The sequence below is a fragment of the Coptis chinensis genome, chromosome 6 (genome assembly GCF_015680905.1).
Source record: "Coptis chinensis isolate HL-2020 chromosome 6, ASM1568090v1, whole genome shotgun sequence".
In the NCBI taxonomy this organism is placed as follows: domain Eukaryota; kingdom Viridiplantae; phylum Streptophyta; class Magnoliopsida; order Ranunculales; family Ranunculaceae; genus Coptis; species Coptis chinensis.
The window spans coordinates 31517763-31536467 of NC_141461.1; the positions used below are offsets into that span (position 1 = coordinate 31517763).

An 18705-nucleotide genomic window follows, 5' to 3' on the forward strand; every position below is an offset into this window, starting at 1 on the left:
TCCCTTGACTTATTTTCCTCACATGACATTATTTTAGTTCCTTAGTGAAAATGAGAAGTTAGTTTTTAGTTTTGGTTTTTATTAAAAAGCTTGTAATAGTTTTAATGGAGGAACACTTGTTCTTCTAGAAAATATAGAAGTGAGTTTGGTTGTGGATATTTCTTCTCTCTCTCTCTCTTTCTCTTTGGTGTTTTTATTAGTTCATAAGTCTTTGTCCCAAGGATCATGAGCTAACTTCCCTTTTGGGGAGTTAGTCTAACTCATGTGAGGGTAAACCAATTGTTGGTTTGGTAGGTTTAGGAAGAACAACTAACTCTACATCCTACCCCAAAATGGTAGTTGGTGTAGAGTTTAGTTAGAAATCAAGCAATGAGCTTAGAGATAAGTCATTGTTTGGTTTCACTTGCTAGCATGTATGAGCTCTTTAGTGAGCCATGCATGCTAGGGATCAAATCTATTTTTCCGTTAGGGACTTGTCTATGAGTCTAGGAAGAATCAAAACCTATTTCAAATCAACACTAATGATAGTTTCACATGAGGAGGATTAACTCTCCAATTTCTCTTTCAAATTTCCATTTCGGTATTAAGTGCATGTTTTCATTGTTAATGTTTTTATTAATGTTTGTATAGGAAGGAAAAATCTAACATTTATATTATATCCTTACTCCTTAATTTCCCTTTATTGTAACATCTAATTTTTAGTTGTTCTAAGCTTTAGGTTAGTTAGAATCCTTATTCAAACTCTACGAAACGAAGATCGTGAGTAAGGAATCTTGATTGCTTTTACATTAATTTAGAGAGTTCAAAACTCTAAGTAGTGTTCTCAAAGCATATATCAATAGACAACGACTAGAAATTCCTTTTCAGTAGTAGTGTAATTACGTTGAGCATCATTTAAGGTTTTACTAGCATAAAAAATAATTATGAATTTATTATCTAACTTTTATCCTAGCATAGCACCAATGGCATAATCACTAGCATCACACATAAGTTCAAAAAAATTTGACCAGTCTAGTGGTTGTATAATAGGTGCAGAGGTTAAAACGGCTTTTAGAGTTTTAAAAGCCTGTTTGCAGTCATGATTAAAATAAAAAAAAATGACATCTTTTAAAAGAAATTGTGTTAAAGGCTTAACTATTTTTGAAAAATCTTTTATGAAACGTCTGTAGAAACCTACATGGCCTAAAAAGGCTCTAATGTCACGGATAGTTCATGGTATATGCAGAGACGCTATCTTATCTATTTTAGCTTTATCTACTTCTATTCCATTTTTAGAAACAATATGACCTAAAACTATGCCTTTAGTGACCATTAAATGACATTTTTCCCAGTTTAAGACTAAGTTCTTTTCCTGACACTGTTTCAAAACATTAGAAAGATTTGAAAGACAATCTTCAAAGGAATGACCATGAATGGAAAAATCATCCATAAACACTTCCTTGAATTTCTCCACCATGTCACTAAAAATATGTAGCATACAATACTGGAAAGTACCAGGTGCATTACAAAGGCCAAAGGGCATTTTTTTTTATATGCATGCGTACCGAAGGGGACATGTGAATGTAGTCTTCTCTTGGTCATTAGGGTCAATAATAATCTAGAAATAGCCAAAGTAGCCATCTAAAAATTAATATTAAGCATGGCCGGCTAGACGTTTAACCATTTGGTCGACAAAGGGTAAAAGAAAGTGATCCTTACGTGTCATAGCCGTAGGAACTGTTATGGTTGCAGTTTACAAACCGTGAAAACCATGCACAACGGAATAAAGGTTCTCACGATTTTGGTTAAGAATTATACCTTTAGATGAGCTATGATATCTCTGAGAATCCAAGATCTACGAAATCAGCAACCTCTTAATCTTCTGTTGTATTCCTATCCTTAGAATGGACGTTGTGTGGGCAACGATCTTCCAGCCTCTTCTTTCTCTTTTGGCCTCTCTCACTCTCAAAGTTGAAACCGAATTTGGATCTCACTTTTCTTGAGAAAACCTTGGTAAAAACGGCCAGAGAAAAAGGGTTTCTATTTATAGGCTACAACAGGGACCATGAGGAGAAATCAGGGTTAGGTCTCTTGACGGGCTTGAGCTTCCCATGTTTGTCCAGAACACACGGCCCAAGTCCGTCAACAAATGGCTTATTCCACTAATGGTCATTGTTGCACTACCGCCCTAATCCTAAATTACGTGTTACGTTTATGGGCTCCATATTATATGCTTGTTGATCTCCCCGTGTTTAAGATATCGAATGCCCGTTGATTAAGTCAAGTTACTGACAACTACATTAATCAACTTCTTATATCCTTGAGTAGTACCACTCAACCTCATTGTCATGTCGGATTAAATCCACCTGCAGGGTTTACATGACAATCCTTATGAGCTCCTCAAGGGGATCATCAACCTGACTTCCTGCGGGTCACGGATTCCTTCTATAATCAACAACACACCTTACATACAATGTCATTACCCAATTCATCGAGTTTGTTGATTCACAAATGAATCTCACTCATTGATGATTTAAAGCAATGTACAATGCACGTAAGAGCCCGTTATTATATCCAGATTAAAAGGACAAGCATCCATAATAACAGAGGTGTTTGTTCTCTTATATAGTCAGTATAAAGAGAAACAACCTCACTTGGTCTTTTTCAATACACACAAAGTATACTAGTGTAATCATGTAGTCAAAATAGACTAATACCAGATTATACTACAACCATACCAATGGTTTGTCCAAATCCATCTAGGTTGTGAACGTTTACTTATACTTTATAAGGTACTGATGATATAATCTTCTGTGTGTCACCACACACCATATCATCTACAACATAAAGTATTAGACGCATGTATATAACTAATAACATATATAATATGCATAACATTTGCCTATATGACTCTCATTCAAAATCTAAAGAATTAGAGTTAATACAAAAGTAATGTTTTTAGTATATAACCCTATCAATAGCATTAAGATTTGATCCACCACATTATAGAAACTCGAGTGGAAACTAACTCTCCATCGGCATTACGAATGACTGTAACACTGGATTTCTTAGGGACTACATGAACTGGGCTCACCCATTTACTATCTGAGATGGGGTATATAATGCCAGCATCGAGTAATCTCAAAACTTCCACTCTAACTACCTTTTTCATGGCAGGGTTCAAACGACGTTGTGGCTCACGGGAGGTTTTCGCATTATCCTCTAAATGTATGCGATGTTTGCATACGCTAGGGTTAATACCCTTAATGTCATCTAAAGACAAACCAATCGTAGAATGATGTTCACGAATAACCCTAATCAAATTTGCCTCTTCAGTAGCAGATAACTAAAATGAGATAATAATCGGATGAGTGCCATCCGGATCAAGATGAATATACTTTAACTTAACGGGAAGAAGTTTAAGATCAAGGGTGGGAGGAGTGGGAATGAGAGATTCATGAGGGTCTTCCTCCTCTACAATGCAGATATGTTCAGGAATGAGTTCTTCAAACTCAGGAGCTAGATCTATTAAGGAGTCATGGATAGGAGTAGATTCTAAGACGACATGTAATTCTTGGATGTAAGAATTCTCAGTACTACCAAAGGAAAGAAATTAGTACATCTGATTTTCTAGAAAAGTTTTGTTAAAATAATCTTGAGTGAGGCTCTCTATCATGCTAACTTCGCCATCTATAGTCGTGTCTGGTGTCTGTTGCATCATCTTAAACACATTTATCTCAACAGCAAGGTTTCCAAAGGAAATGGACATCGAACCATCACGATAATTAATAAGGGCATTGGCAGTTGCCAAGAAAGGACGCCCTAAGGTGATAAGAACATAGTCATGAGTGACTTCTGTGTCTAGAATGACAAAATCGGCTGGACAATAGAAGTCTTGTACTTTAAAAAGAATATTTTCAACTACGCCTTTAAGATACTTAATCGAACAATCGACTAACTGCAAAGTCATTTTAGTCGGTTTTAGATCATGTATACCTAGTTGTTTATAAAGGTAAAATGGGAGTAAGTTAACACTCGCCCCTAGATCTAGAAGAGCAGTTGTGGTGAAAGTATCACCTAAGGTGCATTGTACAGTGGGACGACTAGGGTCCTTATACTTAACGATTCCATTGTGCTCAGATAAAGAGGGAAACTATTCCGTTAAGAAGGTTTCTTTAGGTATGTTTGTTTTTCTCTTTGTGGTGCACAAATATTTAAGAAACTTAGCGTGTTTTGGAAGACGTTTTATAGCTTCGAGAAAAGGTAGGTTTATAGTTAAATTTTTGAAAACTTCCCTAATCTTGTCAAAATTATCATCATTCTTTAACATAGCTAGTCTCTGGGGAAACGGTGGTTTTTCCCTATATTTAGCATAAGGGTCAATAAGAGTATTACCCTTTTCTTTAACTATTGTCGGTTTCCCCTTAGGTTGAGGTTTAACTGGTATTTCTACAGTGGTAGGATCTTCAATTTCAACTGCGGTATCTAGTAACGCTCCTTTATCTTTATTAGTTTGTGGGGAATCCTCAGGCATTATTACTTTGTTATCAACCATTTTCCCTTAACGGAGAGTAGTTACGGCCTTTAATTCTCCTTGTATTAAATTTTCATTACTAGGATTACTGGTTAATTCAAAAGCTGTGTTTGTTGATTTTGGATTAGGTACGGATTGACCTGAAAATACGCTTTTTTGTTGGGTATTTTCTTGGGGTAATTGTTGGATGGCTAGTAATATCTGTTGTTGAGTTTGCATGTATGTATCGAATCTATCAGGTTGGGAAAGTTGAGTTGCCACAGGTTACGTAACAGGAACTATCTCACGTTGATTATTAACGGGTGGATTTTGATAGTTGTTATTAACCGGGACTAAAATTCTATTATTATTATAATTACCTTGCCTTGGTTGATATTGATTGTAGTCTCCAAGGTATGTTAGGTATACTAAAAGTGCAGACATCTTCTGGCTGTGTTGGTGGTTGTTGTTCATAGGTAAGAGGACAATAATGATCGGAATGCTCAAGACTAAAACAGAAATTACATCGAAGAGAGTTTATATTCATGACAGGATTGGGTTTCACTTCTTGTTTATTTACAGAAAGGGCATCTACTTTACGAGTATAGGATTCTATTAAAGTTCTAAGTTCATGATCAGGTTTAACCTCGAACATACTGACTGCCTTAGCTATAGAAGAAAAGGAATGAAGCTGGAGTAATTGTTACCTCCCCAGTTGTTACTTTTCTTAGATTGATTATCTAGAAAGTTATAAATATATGTGGCTCCTTTACCTAGGATATTACCTCCGTTCATGATATCTAAAGTCTCTTTATGATGTTGGGATAAGCCTTTGAATAAGGCATGAACTAGTGTGTCTTTACCAAGATTATGATGTGGACATTCTACTAGAAGATCAGTGAAACGATTCCAAGCCTCAAAAAAGGTTTCTTGAGGCTTTTGACGAAAGAAATGAATATGTGATAGCATTTCATCAGTCTTCTGTGGTGGGTAAAATTGTTCCATAAATAATTCAACTAGTTTTTCCCATGTGTTGACAAAGTTCGCCTTTTGTGTTATTAGCCAAGCAGCCGCTTTGTCAACTAGGGTGAAAGGAAGCACCCTGGGCTTTATTTGTTCAGGTCTTAGGTTAGGATGATGAAATGTAGTAAGAACTTGTTATATCCTACGTAAGTGTTGATAAGGCTTCTCATGGTCTAACCCATGGAAAACAGGTAGCATATTAAATATATTAAGGGGGATTCTAAAATCTTCCTCAGAGTATTTGCAATAATTATACAGGACTCAGGTCCATCGTTTAAAGCCTTATAGAAATCAGAGAGGGGTCTCTCTGCTATTTCTTCACCCATTGCTACAAATGTAGTTGTTGTGGGTATAGGTGGTAGGTGTGTGTTGATTGGTGAATTTCTAGATAGGCGATTATTTCTGCGTCTACGATAAACTAATATGGCAGGTTTATGCTTACCAGATCTTAATCTCATGCAAGTTTTAAGTCTAATAGGTAAGTCCTAATGACCATGCAAAAATAGCCTGATTATTACTAGAAATAGAATTCTTTTACAGTAGATTCGAGGATGTATAGAGGTGTTACCTGGAAGGTCCTTGCTATGCGTATAAATAGTGTCTTCAACAGCCTTGAAGCACGTCTATGTTACTTGAACAATTATATAAGTACTGGTCCGAGTACACGATGTGGATTGTGAAGTCCTGTAAAAGTTAACCCTGATTAGTGATAAGGTTTTAAGAATAAGGATAAGGCTTTTTACTATGGGCTTCATGTTGGGCCTTGATGTTAGGCCTATGAAACGGGCTTTGGTAATGGGTGTGCTTACTAACTAATGTTAATTAATAATTTTTTTGTATGTTTGTATCAAACCAACGCCTAAACCACTTAAGAATTTAGAGAGGATGTCCGTGCATGCACGTTCCTTAATTAGAGAACCCTAATTCTTTTAGTATTCTAGACACCGTTTAGAATGAGAAAAATAATTTTTTAAATTTTGTAGTTGATAGCATACGAGTACTATATTGTACTCATGAGATAATATTGCAAATAATATTAAAAAAATTAATTGACTATAATTAACCTAGGGCGCGTGTGCACTTAGAATTTAGGTAAATTGGGCACGGGTCGCGCTTAAGATGTAGAAGGCAGGTCGCCCTCAGTGAAGGCAAATATGAGGCGCGAACGCGCACTCGTGAATTAAAACTAGGGTTTTAAATTTTTAGGGTCAGGTCATGGGAGGGCAGGGAGTTGGTTGAACAACTCGTATGCTCTCGAACAGTAGCAGAAAAAATCGAAGAAATTACGAACAATGAATTACAGTGTTTTTTTCTTTAATAGTAAAAATAGTTTTCGACCTAAACATGCATAATGTAAATGAACTAGATGGAAAGCGGAGCCATTGATAATATAAAAAAAATTAAACTACTTAGAAAAATAGTATATATGAAGATGGAGAAATAGTAATTATCAAGATATGGAACTCTCTAAATCATGTGATAAAGAGGAGAGTAGTCGTGTTCGTACCACTCTAGTTGTACATTACTTGAATGCAAGTCTAGATTAGATAGATGTTTTTACTAGTGAGAGTAATATGATGTGAAAACAGTAGAAATAAATGCTAAAACAGTAGATATAATGATGATAAAAGGGATTAGAGAGGGGAAATTCCACCACACCATTCGATTGACTATTAATTAGTTTTCGAATCACTTGTTTGATCCCTTGTGAACACCAAGTCCTCTCGAATCAAGGTTTCACTAACATGAGAGTTTAACTCCACCACAAATCTCTTTGATGGTGGTTCTAAACTCTAGTTCTACGTTATGAGCTCTATCTCTAGACACTCACAACAAAGAACTTGAAGTTTTTTGCAAAACAATAAGAAACTAAATGCTAACCATCCTCACGTGGCTTCATAAACCCCCTCTAATGGAGGTTTAGCCTTGTGTCATCAGATTGGAATTAACTAAGACAATAAAATATGACATAATGTAAAATAACTAGAATTGAAATAAATAAAGGATTTTTATTAAATGGTTTAATGGTGGCTACAAATGCTAAAGTTATTCTAAACTAAAAAAAGTAAACCTAATTAAAACTAAACTAATTAGAGACTAAGGGGAGGAAGAGATTATATGTTTAGCCTTAACCCTATTTATATAGGAGAGGGTTAGGGTTACATTTTCGTGCATGGACCAAAAAAGTGGACTTTGGGCCTCTAAAGTGAGCCCAAAATCCATTAGGTTAAGTCTAAAGAGGCCACAGTTGTTAGAAATTACTTTTATGCCTTTTTCGTCCACTTTTACAGCTCTGATTGGGGCAAGACCAGGTCCACTGGAAAGTTGGTTCCGAGCCAGTCCTTTTGACATAAAGTAAGCCCGAATCCAAAGATACGGCTTGTTGAAGTTCTGTTGACTTTTTTGTTTTCTTTCTACCCAAATTGACTTTGACTTTGACCCAGCTTTGACTGGGCTTGAAAAAGGCTTTTCTCCATGATTCTTGGGCTTTAAATATAGAACTTTCTCAGCAATCATCTTGACTCATTTTCTATACAAAAGTGGTGCTTTTAGTCACCTAATCAACTTCAAGTCCTGAAATGCACAAAAACACATAAATAGTAATAACTCTAATTTATTATAAACATAATTGGCCTAAGTAGAATACTACAAAGGGGTTTAAAATACACTTTTAGGTGCTTATCACTCTTTTTGGGGGAACTTGAATCAGGTCAGACGTAGTTCCTCATCCTTTTTATATAGGCAAGGTGCTTGCGCCTCTTGGACTCTCGCGTCAGATTAGATCCAGGTCTTTAGGTCACTCTCCAACCATGATGGCGAGTTATGGATATTTATTATGAAGCGTGCCTGAAGCTTCGGTCTTGATGGATGTAATAAAGACATACATTACGAGCCGTTGCGGAACGAGAGGAGTGAGCGTCATGTAGGTCGCTTCTGGGTGAGATCGTCCACTCGACTCGAGTCGCTTTGAAGCGATCTCGCAGGACTAGTATGTGAGATCGGTTGGTGGTGTAGTCGCTATTGGCGTGAGTTGAATATGTTGCTTGCCCGATTCGAGTCATTATGAAGCAAGCTCTGAGGACGAGGATATGAGGTTAATTGTTAACTCTACTGTGGAGGACACGTGTTTGATATTTATTGGATTGTGAATATTACTCCCTCACAATTGGTCCTAATATAGGTATCAAATTGATGCTCACAACCCACCTCGTATAATCTTTCGGTCTTTCCTTAATAGACTAATTCTCGTATCTTAACTTTGTAAATTTGTGATTGGTGTTTACGCCTAAAAGGCATCACACATAAACAACATATTAGCAGGACAAGCACTCACTAATTTTGAGCTACTCTTCAATTTCTTTTTCTTTTTTTTTTTTTCCATATCATTTTAAAATAACAAACCTGAAACCAAGGCCTAAAATATTGCCGATATATTTCGTTTTTATGGATACACGAGATGGAAATATTCAATATATCTCCACCGAATATTGAATCTTGTTTTTGCCGATATATATTGCATTTTCTGATATATCAATATATATCGACCGATATATCCGATATAAATTGTTGACTTTGACCGATTTTTATTAGTATATCAATGATATTTCTAATATAATCGATGATATTTTTGATATATCGACATGCAAAACAAAATTTTGACTGGTCAACAAAAAAATAGATATTTTTGATATTTTTGATATATCTCGTTTTTGAGTATATGATAAATTGTCCGAATTTGATATTTTGGTCCTTGCATCAAACACACGAAATATTTTGGACATAGAAAGTGTTACCATCTTCAATTCTTCACCCGCATGCAGGTAGACACCACAGAAAACATAAAAAATGAGAAAATCTAGAAAATTATGACAAAAGCATGGCTTCTTTATCACATTGCACATGCAATTCTAGACCGACCTAACCCCGAAAAATTTAGTATGTGGGGTTTTTAGTATGTGGGCATGTGGGTTCAATAGTAGATTGCCATGTGTCCACACATATTAACCTTAGTTAACCCATAGTTAGTGAGAGATTTAGCTATAATGGGAAAGTAAATAGGGTGAGTTTTAATTCCAAAATTTTAGGGATATCCCAACAAAAAAGGAAACAAAAATAAATGGGAGGCAAAAAATGAGTATGGTAGATTTTAGTATTGGCGCCTTATTTCCCCTCCTTCTCTTTCGTCTTTTTTCATCAATATTCTTGACTCAAGGAAAACCAAATCTCACTCTTTCGTATTAGTGTTAAGATGGATAGAGAAGTCGAAAAAAACTATAGTAATGTACTAATCATTGACATGAGATTTGACTCAGAAGATGAAGCGTATAATTTCTACAATTTGTACGCTAGATCTGTGGGGTTTAGTGTTCGGAAGCACTGGACAACTACAAATAAGAAGGATAAAAAAATGTTGTCACGGATATTTTGTTGTTCAAATCAAGGTGGGCGTGAAAAGCATTCAAAGGGAACACCTAGCAAACCACAAGCACAGACAAGAACTAATTGTGAAGCTCATGTAAAAATCCAACTAGAGAAAGATGCAGAATACTATGTTGTTTCAAAATTTATTGAGCAACACAACCATGAGCTTGCAGATCCAAGTAAGTCACATATGATGAGGTCACACCGAAGTGTTCCTCAAGCCCTAAAAGACCTCATTAACAACATGGCTGCTGCAGGCATGGGATCTTCTTAAATTTATTCTTACTTTTGCAAGAAAGCAGGGGGGTTTCAAAATCTCAATTTTCTACCATCAGATTGTGATAATGTGGTGCAGAAAAGGCGTATAGAATTCTTGAAAGAAGGAGATGGTCAACTTCTATTTGATTACTTCAGACAAAAGGAAAGGGATAATAAATCATTTTTTTTTAAGATGCGATTGTATGATAATAATCAAATTCATTGTTGCTTTTGGTGTGATGCTAAGTCTAGATCCGACTATCAAAGTTTTGGCGATGTAGTATGTTTTGATACAACATACCAGACAAATGAATATGAGATGCCATTTGCACCAATTGTTGGTGTGAATAACCATGGACAAACGGTCATTTTTGCTAGTGCCTTAATAAGTGAGGAGACAGCTGAAACTTTCAAGTAGGTGTTTGAAACTTTTTTAGAGGCGATGGAAGGAAAAAGAATGGAAACAATTTTCACAGACCAAGCATTAGCAATTGGCAAAGCTATAAGACTGGCACTACCGGGAATCCATCATCGTTTGTGCATATGGCACATTTATCAAAATACCTTAAGGAACTTATCACATGTATTCAATGAATTTGACTCATTTCAAATTGACTTCAAGAGTTGCATTTATGAAGCTGAAACAGAGGAAGAATTTTTCTTGCAATGGAAGGAGCTACTTGAAAAGTACCAACTAGTAACAATAAGTGGCTCAATGATCTGTTTGAGATACGTACAACTTGGGCACAAGTGTATGGACGTGTTCATTTTTGTGCAGGTACTTTAATTTCCTCCCCTTATTGTTGAGTTAATATATTTTTGTAATTAATATGTGGATTCAAATGGATTCAACTTTATTAGATATTGTTTTCTATTTCTTGTTTATTTGAACTTTGTTAGGTATGGCAAGTACCCAAAGAAGCGAAAGCATGAACAATTACTTTAAAAAGTATTTCAAGAGAAAGCAAATTCTTCGACAGTTCATGGATCAATACGATAAAGCAGTGTCTCGTCGACGTCAAAAAGAAGTGATTGCTGATCTAACATCAAAAACAACAACACCGATCCTATTGTCAAAGTGGCCTGTAGAACTTCATGCATCAAAAATATACACCAGAAAAATATTTAATCGCTTTCAAGAATCGGTGAAGAAAGCTTTGGATTTGAAGGAAGAGTTAACTAGTGATGATGGTGGCATATGTACATACAAGATATCGTCTTATAACGGTGCTAGGTCTCGGACAGTTCAATTGGTAACTTCAGACAACACAGTAACGTGCTCATGCAAAAAAATTGAGTTTACAAGCATACTTTGTTCGCTCATACTGAAAGTATTCCGCAATAGAAATGCTCTCAATCTCCCTTCTCAGTACTTTTTGAAGTGGTGGAGCAAGGATGCAATTCCTGATGTTTCCAGTGACACTTACAGAAATACATTGGAGTCTCCTTTTTCATTGTGTTATAGTAAGATATCGAGTATATTTCATAATGTTGTTGCAGCAGGTTCGTCGACTAAAGCACGAAGTGAAATAGTCATATGTGGATTAAAGCGAGTGCTTGATGATATCCAATCTTGTTTGGAACCCTCTGAAGATACTGTGACCGTAACTGATCCAAATGATAACACTAGTGAAAATGGTGGTACAAGCATAACTGTGCATGCTCCTCCACGTAAGAAAAAATTAAAAGGCCCCACTGGTAGAATCCATGGTATTTCCGATAGAATGAAGAAAAATGGCAAGACTGAACCAAAAAAGCAAAAGGAGGTAGCAGGTTAGTAATGCATAGAGGCATGATGTTTTAATATATTTAATTTGTATGTATTGTAGTTTATGTGGTTTTTTATTGCAATTGTTCATGTCTATTTGACATTATTTCTTGTAGGCAAGAATGGCCAGACTTTGGAACAACGTGAGAATTCTGCTTTAATATCTTCAAAACTTGACCATGTTCCACAGGTTTGCATATATACTTTTTATTTATTGAAGTTTAAGTTGGAGAACACTAGAACATTTAGTTAATCTTTTTCATTGATATGTATATTTTTTAAGGTCATTCTTGGATCTCTTACTGAGCCATCAAATGGATTTATATCACGTGGGTGGAGTGGATTATCTTCTGGATTTGTTCGAGAACCTCAATTTTTCAAAAATACAACTAAATCTAACTTCCATGGACTTTCTAATAGTTATGGTCATAGTGATCCTTCAAACACGTCATTGCTCCCTTTTACTGACTCGTGTCTTTTTCCCCAGGTTAGTCTTGAACAATAATTGAGTATTAGACATCCCATTCCCCTTCAAGAGTGATAATAATATTGTTTATCCAGGGATTTGTTGAACTTCTATCACAGCACCCATCAAACATAGTCGCACGACCAAATCCATTGAGGGGTCCTACAAGGCACTTGGACTTTTCAAAGCCATACTCTAGCGACCAATGTGATACAGTAAATTGAAAAGAACAAGGCGATATCGGGAAGAACAACGTGATGTACTCCACATTTAGACAAACATGATTTTGATCAAGCGACAAGAACTACATCTCACTATTTTGGACATGCATGATAGTCATCATGTTTAGCATTCGATCTTTAATAATGGATCAATTATTTAGTTTGTTTGTCATTACATTATTGGTTTCTCATTTTTATTTTTTTTGGTTTGTTTGGGTACTAAAGTTTTATTAATTTTTGGCCAATAAATACAATGTTTTTTTTTATAAGTGACTAGATTTTGTTAAGATAAAAGAATGAGGGAAAATAGGGAGCAGGAAGAGAGAGAACAAAAAAGAGGGAAAAAATCTATCCGTACTCATTTTTTGCCTCCCATTTATTTTTGTTTCCTTTTTTGTTGGGATATCCCTAAAATTTTGGAATTAAAACTCACCCTATTTACTTTCCCATTATAGCTCAATCTCTCACTAACTATGGGTTAACTAAGATTAATATGTGTGTACACATGGCAATCTACTATTGGACTCACATGCCCACATACTAAAAACCCCACATACTAAATTTTTCGAACCTAACCCTACAGAACAAAACCATATCACCATAGGTCATTCGCGGCACAATCAGGGTATTATCGTAATTCCACCATTTCTTACCCCACACTCAGACAAGCAACTAGGGGTATACGGTCGGTTTTGGGCTAAAACCGACCACCGAACCGACCATATCGATTTATGCAATATTGTAACCGAACCGACCTGACCCTATAGACTCAACCAACCCGCAACTGACCCGACCATATTCTGTTCTAACCAATGCCCGACCAAAACCGACTGTTGGTCGGTTTACCCGATTATAACCGACCCAACCCCAAATTCAAAAGATCAATTGCAAACAAGCCACAGAGATTGAATGGAAGCGATCGTCACTTCGAGGGCATTCAAACCTTTTAACCGATGGAACTAACATGTATATTTAGTCTGAAAACTTTACGTAAACTAAAGCCCTGTACTCTTGTTCAATATCCATTCTTTCTTTCTTTTTTAAATGGGTTATATCTAAAGTGGTTCTGCTTTTGTTGATTTTTCAGAGAAAACAACCAGTTATGTTCCAACTAGGTAGTGAATTCTTGCCTATGATTGATGATGTTGGTTGATTCTTTAATTTTATTGGAGTGTAAATAAAATTTTGTAATGAGTACTGTTTGTAAACTTATATAAAACTATGAAGTTAATGTTGTTTGGCTTTTGACAAAAATTACAGGTTTATAAAGCACTATTAGAGAAAACCAAATCAGTCCCAGGTGCTAAAGTGGAGAATAATAGGTTATGTGTATCTGTTCACTTCAGATGTGTTGATGAAAAGGTAGATTTCATTTCCATATCTTATATTTTATTTTCTCACGTTCTTCACCATGTGTGATTGTGTGTATTGTTATATTTGGAGTTAAAATATATGAACCAAGTGTTTCACTGTGTTTACAGAGTTGGACTACACTAGCAGAGCAAAGTTAGAACAAATTAACTTTCAAAGAGTACCCAAAGCTTAGACTGACTCCAGGAAGGAAGGTAAGACACTAAGACATATGACATTATTTTCATTGGCCCCAAATTTTCTAATATTTATATATTATTCCATAATAATGAAGATGCGTTTAAGGTATCCTATGTTCTTGTTTGATGATCAAAACCCATGTACATTTTTTGTGGTTATTATTTTTCTGTGTCATTTTAGCTTTCTTTTTGCTTACAAACTTATTGGTGTAAGATGGATTCCTTCTTACTTAGGTATTATTTGATAGATAGAGGACAAGGATTTGGCGTTCTTGTTTCTAAAAGTCCAAAAGATACAAATGTTTCTTATTCTCTCCAGGAACCAAAGAAGTAAGATCTTAGTCATGCATCTATCCATGCAATTCTTTTGAACTTTTTCTTGTTTTGGGTCTATTTTTGCATGCTAATGTTTTTACTTGTTTTGTATGTTTATAGGTTATGGATTTTTTGCACCGGTTAGTCGAATGGAAGTGACTGTCACTTCGAGGGCATTCAGGGGTTTAGTTAGAAAGGAGATTTTACCCATCCATGAATGACAAATGATCAATGAGTGGGGGGATAATGTATTTTTCCTTTGTTCAGAAAAATAAAAATAGTCTAGAAAAAAAGGCTATTCTCCTTTGTTTTTAACAGGCTTGGAGACCTTCTTGTAAGTTGTAACTACGTATGTACAAGGGAAACTTTATCACCAATTTTCTGTACGGATCAATATATAGCTCTTTATATATCTTTCTCAGTCTTTTGTCTCTGACTCTCTGTTGAATATTTTGCATTGTGATGTTTCACTATGGTATAGTTCAGCTTTCAGTGTATACTTTGGAAACTATATATCTATAATTTTGAATAGTTAAATGCCACGTTTATGGGAATGTTGCAATCATATTATACGAAAGAATCTGTTCTTAATCATGTGCTTAATACAGCTGATTGCAACCTGCAAAGCAAACAGTGGGTTACAAAATCAACAGGAGCCAATAGTTTCTACAGAATTCCAAACGAAGGTTACGAACAACTGCATAAATACTTTGCTAATAGATCTACAATAGAGTAATCGTCGCCCGGTTCACGTGAAATGTGACTGTTGACTGCTGTTATACACTTTACATTTCTCATAAGGAAAAAGAAAAGAAATTTCCTGCATGAAAGGTGATCTGCTGATTGTCAGAAACTTGAATCCGAACACAATTTCTGAAAAGAAAGGGACCGCACGAAAAGCAAATAGCCGAAATTCTTCCATCATATAACCAAAAGCCAATAGCATCCACAAAGGCCAAAACTATCCACACAAGCCACAGCTATCAAAACAAAAGCTATCCATATGATCTACATCTATCTGCCTATCCACACCAACAAGCTCTACACACAACTGCATTTCATAACAAACAAAAATAATCCAACTTATTCAAGTTCACAAATAGACATAGTGAATGAACTCCACAAAAAAGTAAACTTAAAAACCTGATTACCAATCAATTCTCCGCAGCATTGGCAGCATTAGGCTCAGAAGAAGTCGATCCAAATAATTCTGCAAAAAAAAAACACAAGCATATATACATACGTAAGTCGAACTACACAAATACATATTTTAACATAAAAAATAACAATAGACTAAACATTGCAATGCAAATTATTACCTCCATCTAGTTTATCATATTGCTCGATATCATCCATTGACTGTCGAAGATTAATTGGAATTGATGGAGAACGAAGCCAATCTTGTGCACAAATAAGGGCTTCCACCGTGTTAGGAGCTAACGAACTACGAAAAGGGTCAAGTATATCTCGCCCCCCCCCCCCGTGCTAAATGCAGACTCAGAAGATATCGGAACTACCAAAACATCATGTACAACAAGAGAAAGAATCCGATACCTAGAAGCGTTGATCTTCCACCAACCCAAAATGTCAAACTTATCCCCACCAACTTCATTAGTTTCAGCCAAAAACCTCTCAACCTCAGACTTATTCTATAAGTTATCTTCCTCTAGCAAGTGTTGCTGAAATTCAGCGGCTAGTATAGTAGGATCTTGCTCATCATCATCAACATCCATTCGGCTTGTTGTTTGGCTCACGTTCACATCAATAGGTGGCTGATTTGAAGAAGGATAGTGCCCAACATACCACTCATACAACACAACCAAAGCATCTTTCACTTTCTTTGCTTCATCATTAACTTTAGTTTCTTCATACAACTGTTTGAAGGAATACGACACATACTTCATCTTGAAGCGGGGATCAAGCACAACACCAACATATAACAAAATGTTAATCTTATCCATATCCCAATACTTATCAAATTTAGTTTGCATACGCAGCGCCATTGATCTCAAACGTGCATCCTCACTTCCATTAAACTGAATCAATTTCTTCTGAACAATTAGAATTTCACTAAAGAAATTATTCAAGGTAACATAACGAGAACCTGAAAATTGCAATGTTCCCATATAGAAAACTCTTAGAAATTTCACAAATAATCTAGCACTATTCCAATCAGTTAAGGTTGGAGGCCCTTTGATCTTGTCATCATCAAAGTAAAGGGTGTATTGTGGGTCTTCAAGCTCCAATATCTCAAAGGCACTTTGGAACTTCTCAGCAACTTCTAACATCATGAATGTCGCATTCCATCTAGTTGCCACATCTAAGCATAAAAGTTTGGTGCACTCTATTTGTTCTTCCTTCACACACTCTTTAAACCTGGCCAACCTAGATGGAGATGACCTCACATACCTCACTGCAGTACCTACTCGGAAAATAGCATCATTAACATCTTTCAGGCCATCACAAACAATAAGATTCAGGATGTGAGCACAACATCTCATATGTAAGTACTTATGTTCCATAACGGTGTCTTTCCCAATTTTTTTTTGCTTTTCTTCAAGTAATCAATGGCAACAGAATTAGAACTTGCATTATCAACAGTTGCAGTAAAAAGACTATGGACACCCCAATTAAGAAGACACTTCTCTACCATCTTTCCAATGGTCTCACCTTTGTGATTTGTAACTAGACAAAAATTCAGAATCCTTTTTTGTAAGTTCCAATCACTATCAATGAAATGAGCACTCAAAACCATGTAATTTAAGTTTTGAATAGATGTCCAAGTGTCAGTTGTTATACATATTCTATTACCATGCAGAAAACTCTTTAACTTTCTTCTCTCCTCCATGTAAAGTTCGATACAATCCCTACCAACTTGAGTCCGATAGGGCAAATTTGTGAACTTGGGCTGTATAACCTTCACAAAATGTCGAAACCCTTCACCCTCCACAAAACTAAACGGCAACTCATCAATAATAATCATTCTAGACAAAGCATCTCTACAAGCTTTTAAGCTAAAACTAACAGCAACAAGCTCTTTATCTTTAAAAGACAACATTTGTTGCGATTTATCAGCCACCACCTTATTGTTAGGATTCTTCTTACATACTTTCATATGACTCAACATATTAGAAGTTCCACTACCTTTCGAAGCACAAGCATAACTAACAGGGCAATAATTACATTTGGCTCTTGGATTTTTGGGATCACAACCCTCTATCTTATGAAAATGATCCCAAGCAAGGGAAGATAATGATTTTCTTTTATTACCTGCCATAGTAGGATCAACCGTATCCGTAGGATTTTCGACAGTTGACTGTAAAGATGGACCATCACTAGGAACCTCAGTAGAAGCCATCTAATAAAAATGACACATATTAGCAATTGAGATAAAACAAAAAGCCTGTAACAGATCGATAAATTTAGCAAGTGTGGAAGACTGAAAGTGCACTCATTTATATTTAATTGTGGGAAGTGGGGAACCATGTGACAAATAAATTGAATCGAGATATGTAGTCAATGAGAAAGGGGTCACCATTTCATAAAGAAATGAAATAGAATAATAACTCTTTAAAAGTTTAAAGTGACAATAGGACCACCTGCTTAGGCACGAATTCTATGAAAACTCTTGGGGACTAAAAACACCTTTTGTTAGTACCTTACAGAAAAGGGACAAGACTTTATTGTAAATTTGTTCACAAAACCCATTTTAGTGACAATAAGACCAACATTTTAGCATCTTTAATCACAACAATAAAACTAATATAACTACTACTCCCTCCCGGGACCCCTTTCTCTCTCTATACCTATTTTACCTCCACAAGATTCCAAGCAAAAAGAATTAATGGAAAGGGTGGTTTGATATAGGTATTTTGTTTGTTGTCTTTAAATCTTACAACAATGCAACAACAAAAGAACCACACCTGTATACTCGGTAGTTATTTTGGATCTCCAGTATGACCATGTTACCAAAACATCTCTTTAACCAACAACAACAAAAGTAGTTCTATGACGAAAATAGAATAATAGCTTGGCCGGACTTCAAATGTGGGAATACTGTTGTAGAAACATGCCATCAATGCTTTTGGCTCATTTAGATGTTGTTGTAATGTTGTTAATTCATTAATTAGATTGGTTTTGGCTAGGGGTGTGCATGGGTACCCAATTACCCGAACCCGAACCCGAACCCG

At 35.8% G+C, this 18705-nt stretch overlaps 2 protein-coding genes across 2 annotated transcripts; one reads left to right on the plus strand and one right to left on the minus strand.

Moving 5' to 3' along the window:
- Positions 1 to 9764: 9764 nt before the first annotated feature.
- LOC147492583 (protein FAR1-RELATED SEQUENCE 5-like) lies at positions 9765 to 10211 on the plus strand. The gene has a single exon (XM_086567551.1). It carries the CDS (start codon positions 9765 to 9767, stop codon positions 10209 to 10211), a length of 447 nt encoding a protein of 148 aa, XP_086423677.1.
- A 6801-nt stretch (positions 10212 to 17012) lies between these two features.
- On the minus strand, positions 17013 to 17873 carry LOC147492584 (zinc finger BED domain-containing protein DAYSLEEPER-like). Its single transcript, XM_086567552.1, has one exon. It carries the CDS (start codon positions 17871 to 17873, stop codon positions 17013 to 17015), a length of 861 nt encoding a protein of 286 aa, XP_086423678.1.
- Between the last annotated feature and the right edge of the window lie 832 nt (positions 17874 to 18705).

Coding starts and splice junctions, on each gene's coding strand:
- LOC147492583 (XM_086567551.1), top strand. CDS start 9,765: ATGGATAGAGAAGTCGAAAAAAACTATAGTAATGTACTAATCATTGAC.
- LOC147492584 (XM_086567552.1), bottom strand. CDS start 17,873: ATGGCTTCTACTGAGGTTCCTAGTGATGGTCCATCTTTACAGTCAACT.